General features: G+C 36.3%; 1 protein-coding gene across 1 annotated transcript; it reads left to right on the forward strand.

Annotated features, from left to right (window-relative positions):
- Positions 1-1,964: 1,964 nt before the first annotated feature.
- LOC144628764 (beta-1 adrenergic receptor-like) lies at positions 1,965-3,092 on the forward strand. The gene has a single exon (XM_078486883.1). It carries the CDS (start codon positions 1,965-1,967, stop codon positions 3,090-3,092), a length of 1,128 nt encoding a protein of 375 aa, XP_078343009.1.
- Positions 3,093-6,972: the final 3,880 nt, after the last annotated feature.

A 6,972-nucleotide genomic window follows, 5' to 3' on the forward strand; every position in this document is an offset into this window, starting at 1 on the left:
AAAGTTGTCATAGAAAAAAGAAAGATGAAAAAAAGGAAAAGAGGAATTAATTAGCCGGGTGCATGTTGAAATTCACCCGAAGAAATGTAATGGCCTGATACGCGTAAATCAATTTTACATGATTAAGATGTGTACAGATATAAACTCGTGGGTTTCCTGTAAATGCTACCAGTTCTAATGATTAAGCTAATAAATTCCTATTAACCTTTTTTCATTTTTCTTTTTAATATGACAACGTTATTGTAAATAGGTGTATCTTTTAAATTCAATATTAATCGAAACAAACAAACACGAAAAAATTAGGGTTCTTACATGAAGCGAAAACAAAAGAAGCCGTACTTTATTGGTAACTATACTTAATTTCGCGCGTCTTGAATTTCGCGTTTTCGCGATTCTAAAAAAATCACAAAATTAAAGACCCGCGAATAAAAAATCTTCGCGAATTTTAACAAGAGAAATTTAATAGAAAAATTAAATCACATAAAAAAAAGATTAACATGTACCAACCATAACATATACAGGATATGTATCGGCAAAACATTGCCACGAACTACGTACTGAGACAACGCATATCCACGTCGTAATACACTTAAACTTCAATTTTCAAATATGCGTTTTGCTTGTTCCAGTTTTTTAGAAAATTTAAAAAGTTGAGGCTTTTTGAAAAATAAAATAAAGTCGAGAACACTTGAATCGCGAAATTTTATTTAAAATGCCATTTTTTCACTGGATCTGCCTATTGAAATCGCGAAAAAAAAAACCTTGCGAAATACTGTCTCGCCAAAACCGCGAAATAAGTACCAATAAGGTAATTGGTTGGGAAGCTTACACTAGTGAGCAGGTTTTTTATTGTGTATCTTAGATTTTTTTAATTATTTTTAAAAGGGGGGGCCCGGATTTTTTTATTTTTATAGCTTTTAGGGGCCCCCCTCTATAAAAAAAGAGTTTTTTTATTTACTTACTTATTTACTTACTAGATTAACAAAATGTTTAAGGGGATCTGACAGAATTAGACGGAGTGAAGGAGCGAGGGAGTTAGTATTGGCTCTGCTCACCAGAACTCGGAGATGGCTTTGCTATTTTCAATCAATCAATCAATTCATGTTTCCGAGTTTAAAATGATATTTTAATTCTTGACATTGATCAAAATCAAATTTCTTCATGTTGTGTTAAGCAAAGAAGTAAAGAGAATTGAGAAAACCATCAACTAGTGAATATTATCTTCAATCCATTTCTGTCCACTCAAATACCCATTGCGTCGCGATCAATAAATTCGAAGGTGATTGATACAGAAATGTTTCATTGTATATTTGTCCACTCCATTTTTTTTTTTGATTAAAAAAGAAAATGTTTAATTTCATATTTTGTTTTCGTAGACTCCGCCCTTACAGCATTTTCCAAAATCAAATTGGTTCTGTAGGTTGCGTTAATAAAACAGATTTTGGTAAGGCCAAATTTAAAAATACAATGCTTTAGAATGGAAAAACATTATTTAATGACTCGCCTTTAGTTAAGCTTTGAGCACAGCCGCCGAATAAGAAATAAGTTTCATTACGTGCAAAGAAGAGAAACGAAAACAAGATGACGCAAAATCAATCGATACCGCCTGAAAAAGCCTTGTCGAAAGCTTTTTACAAATTGGCTTCAATTTGCAATTACCGGTTGCAAATCCCCTTATGGTTTGTATTTTTTAAGCCATTGTTGCACATTCTCTTGTTAAGCCATAATTACTGAATACTTTCAATTTCGGATCTGAACTCAAGTGCATCATAAATTCCTCTTACGCGCGTGTATTGAAGATTAGGAATTAATAAACATCTATTAATAACAGTTTGCTAATGAATGATATAAATGTAAATTTTATTTGATAAAATTTTCATCAAGACTAAGGAACGTGGAAAACATAACTAGTAAAAAAAAAAACGATCTGAAAAATACGAAAACTAAGTTATCGAAAAAAAAAGATGAATCTCACCACAGACAACGCCACATTGCTCAGTTGTGGTTTGGCTTTTCTTCCTATAAATCCTTCAAATATTTCTCCCGATCTCCACGCAGTATATATAGTCAGAATCGTCGTTAACGCTCTCACCTGTCCTCTCATCATTTTTCTGAACATCCTGGTGATGGTGGCAGTGAAAACCAAACAACAGCTTCGCACCACATCTAACGTAGCACTCGCCTGTTTAGCCACAACTGACCTTGTAGTTGGACTAGTTGCCCAGCCTTTGCAGGTCGCCAGCGGAAGTCTTCTTCTAAAAGGTGAAGTAAACATTTTTTGCACTCTAGCAGACGTATCAAGAGCTGTTACAAGCAAATGTCTGCTGGCGTCGTTCAGTCATTTACTTTTGATGTGTGCAGAGCGTTATGTCGCGATAAAACATCCCTTCGCACACGAGAACCAGGTAACTGAAGTTCGTATCATCATAGCCTCTGGTCTGGCCTGGGCTGCAGCCATCATTTTTCCCGCGAAAAATCTCTTTTTGTCAAACCGAAAACTTGTAACAATATTAGCAAGTTCTGTTATACCTTTTTTCTTCTTCCCCGCAATGGTTTACTCAAATGTTGCTGTTTACAAGGAAGTCCGCCGCAACGAGAAACAAATTGCGGCTAACCAAGTTTCCTTAGAAGCCAAGGAGAAGATACTCAAGAATAAGAAAGCTTTTTACACGACAACTATTGTGCTGCTTGCAATTTTCTTGTGCTATATTCCAACACGTTTCTGTGCCGTTATTATTATTACCTTTAAGGACAGAATCCCTGCAAATGTAGGGCATATTGCTTTGTATCTTTTTACTTTACTGCCAGTGCTGAATTCGTTTTTTAATCCGTTGATTTACGCTGTTAGAATAAGATATTTCCGCGTAGCTTTCATTCAGTTGCTATCAAGAAAAACTATTGCACAAGCTGAAGAACTTGAAAGGAAAATCTTTGGACCAAGACAGATTGGAGTCATAGCTAATGTCGAACAAGGACAACATAGAGCTAGCCGAGAAGAAGATGAGCAACAAGGAAATGAGACATTGAACAATGGACATGCAACTACAGTGCGAACACAACCGCAAGAGGAATATGAAGAAACGCCTCTGTGAGGACATTGCTAATCATATTCGAATCAAAAATCCTTTCATTTAAGATTCGGCTTATTAAATCGTTTTTCGATCAGTGAAACAGACTTACAAAAATAATAGGAGTTGTATAGTACTAAGAGAAGGAAGAAAAAACAGAACATAATAACAATGCATGTGAAAACTGGTTGTGTAAGTTTAACTCTAACGTTTCGGCTCTGAATATTATGATAACATAATTAAATTTTAAATGTGTAAATTTTGTTGACCTTGTTTAATTTGGATGTGGTTATATCTTTTTATCCACCTCTTAAAACAGTTAAATACCCAGAGAAAGTTATCAGAAAGAATGTTAAAAAAGAAAACCTTATCAGGCTCCATGCATATAGAGAACATTTTTTAAATTGATATTTTTTCCTCTTCAGCGAAAAGCTTGCATATTATTTCTTTATGAATACAACTGATTTAATATACGAATGGTCGTGGGAGAAAAGAAGTAGGCTCTGTAAAAAAAATACCAAAATCTTTTCATCTCTAACGTTTTTTGCTTTAAGAAGGACGAAACTTCCTTGAGGGAAGTTTAAAAATCGTATTTATTTTTGTCGTAAAATGGCGCATGAAATCTTTTCATTTTTACGCTAAAACTTCACTGTCAACATTGACAGCTGATACACGGCCTCTGAACAGCTGTTCCGCGTAGAACAAGACATTCGGTTCATTTTTTCTTGTTTTTTTCTAGCTTCCAACGATTTCAAAATTGAAGCTAATTTGAAAAAGGCTGTCGACAAGAGTTCTTCAGGCGGTATTGATTGATTTTGAGTCATCTTGTTTTCTTTCTCTTCTTATAGCTCTTAATGACTTTTTCTTATTCGGCGGCTGTGCTCAAAGCTTAACTAAAGGCAATTCATTTCGAAAAACTCCTATAAATAAATCAAATAATGTTTTTCCATTTCAAAGCGTTGTATTTTCAAATTTGCTTTACTTCAATCTTTTACATCCTCGTACCCAGGGTCTCCTTCCCTTGACACGAGAATGCTAACGTAACGTAGAGAACCAATTTGATTTTGGAAAGTGTGTAAGGGTGGAGTCCACGAATACAAAATATGAAATTAAACATTTTCTTTTTTATCACAAGTAAGTAGGTATTGGAGTGGACAAATATACAATGAAACATTTCTGTATCAATCACCTTTGATTTTATTGGTACCGACGAAAAGGGTATTTGAAGTGAACGGAAATGGTTTGAAGTTAATATTCACTGGTCGATGGTTTTCTCAATTCTCTTTACTTCTTTGCTTAACACAACATGAAGAAATTTGATTTTGATCAGTGTGAAGAGTTAAAATATCACTTTCACTCGGAAAATAGCAAAGCCATTTCCAAGTTTTCCATTTCCCAATACACAGAATGTATTTAATTTAATGGTCACAAGTGTTAAGGTGGCTCAACTGGATTTTCTAGGGGTACACCGCTCAAGTTTGAGAATTCACTACGTCGGCATTAACAATGCTATCGAAAAACAATCACCACAGTTGTATTAGATAAAGATGATTTTTTTTTATGATCAGTGTTATATTGACATCGGAGTTGTCATTGCGACGAAATGACATCATTGCGTTTTTTACTTTCGCTCGTATTCCTCGGCACAGGATGATTTCTTCGGAAATCGCTCAAAGGAGTTGAACCACACATATCGATGCTGGCAAAGTTTGAACAAATTCTGTGAGAGCGTTTTCGAAATATTTGAGGATATATAATTTTGGGGGCTATAAATACAGTCAAAAACATACTAACGAGAAAATGGGGAAATATCTAAAGAAAACGACGCGTCTGTGGATTGCAGTTGATTGTGGATTGCGCGCCTAGCTGTGGATTTCAAAGACTTCAAATTGCACTCGCCCTACGGGCTCTTGCAATTTGGTTAGCCTTTGAAAAATTTACTCGTGCTGATTTATCCCAATTTGCACCCGAAATCATGCGATTACCTATACAAATTCAAACAATAACGAGAGTATGTGGCCCTAGGGAAAGTAAACTGGCTGTGGTGTTTGTTTGGCACAGACGTGGTTAGTTCTTAATTTATTTTCAAAGTGTTGTGGTAAATTTAAACCTTGACAGTGGTCGTTACAAGCTCTCGTGCGGGTGAACCGAAAATCGTTAAAAACACGAAAAAAATAAATGATCTGATCGAGCGGATTGCGGTTTTAGTATAAGTACATGGAAGTCTTGCAACACACAAGAAATGAGCGAAATCTATTTTTCAAGCCAGATCGACCTGACCGTTTTAATAGGTACAGCCTCTTAACTTTGCAATGGTCAGAGCAGTCGGGGGAATAAGTGCCAGTTTTAGCAAATCTTCGTTGAAGCACTCGGAAAATTTCCGGAATAAATTTCATCCAATCAAAAACTAGCGCAAGCGCCCACGAGTACTTCGAAAGCCGTCGCGTGTGTCAATACGTCATGTTGCTTAGCAACTTTTGGGACGAAAACCGCGGGCTCAGTCACTTCTCAGAGAAGTGATGTCGCCATCAACTGGCACTTGTTCCGCCGACTGAGGGTAGTTTTCCTGTACAAACCAGTGGCGGATCCAGACTTCAGATAAGGGGGGTGGGGGGCATCCAGACCGTAGAATAAAGGTGGCCGCTCTCGTAAATAATTTTTATCGGCCATTCGAGCCTCTATTTGTTCTAAAAATAAGGTTGGGGCCTGGGCCCCTCTCCAAGATCCGCACTGCAAACCGATGACATAATTCTTTAAACTGACGGTAACTCTACCAGAAAGTTATCTGACGATGGTCTAGCAACGGTTAAAGGAAAAGTTCGGTTGTTTATTAAAAGACAATGGGGTTGATTTTACGTATCAACTGCAATTTGATTTCTCGATTTGAAAAACGTTTCATGTTGTAGAATCGAAATACACAGAAATACAAAACTACTACGCGATAATTTAATTCACTTTATTCTGCATTCATTCACGAGAATTGAAAGGGTTTCCTGCAACTTTACAACATGTCTTCCTAACTAAAGGTAGGCTTGCTTCCCTTGAAACTAAATACCTAGACGAAACCACCAAATTATCGTTTCAAACATTTTCAAATATTGGATCAATTATATCAACGAAGTTGAATTAGGAATTGAAGAAATAATACCTATGTGAATGCACATAATCTGTATATTATAAGATAAATATACTAGAACCTAATTATATAATATAATAATTGAATCTATACATAATACAATGTTTGCATAAATATAGTAATAATCAATAATATAATAATCAATATCTTCAGCAATAAATGCAATGTTCAGTGCAATAATTGAGCCCGCTCCATAAATCAGGATTTTTTTGTTCTGGGGTTTTGCAGATTATATGGGATTTATCTTGCATCCCTACACAGAAAGACAAGAGGTTTTTCCTTGGTTCATCTCGTCCCTGAAGAGCGACTGAGCCCACGGTCTTCCACAAATGCTGCTAAGCAACACGACTGTTGCTAGGCAACATGACGTCACCTGGTGGCGTCATGTTGATGTGACAGCTGTCAGAGGGTTGTAAGTGCTCATGCTAGTGTTGGATCAAAAACTCTTCGAGTTACTCAATGTGAATTTACTAAGGCAGCACTTGCCCCTCTTCCCTTTGAACAACCCTAATAAATTACCCAAAGAAATCAAATTTTACCTTTCAAAATTTCAGCATTTTCGTGGTTGAAAGTGGCTCACCATTTTGTAGCAAATGGTGTATCCTGGATAGCTTATCTGGTAATGGCTCAACATGCCCCGGGGAGGGAGGCACATCAAAGTCTGTCTTATTTTCTGGTAATTCCCTTCCCACCGATCCCTGGCTACTTTTTTCTTCTAAACTTGAAAGCCTCTCAGACGAAACGAGACAACGTGATGCTGTCTTTCTG

Source organism: Oculina patagonica, chromosome 10 (assembly GCF_052425735.1).
Source record: "Oculina patagonica isolate OP01 chromosome 10, crgOcupat, whole genome shotgun sequence".
NCBI classification, from domain to species: Eukaryota; Metazoa; Cnidaria; class Anthozoa; order Scleractinia; family Oculinidae; genus Oculina; species Oculina patagonica.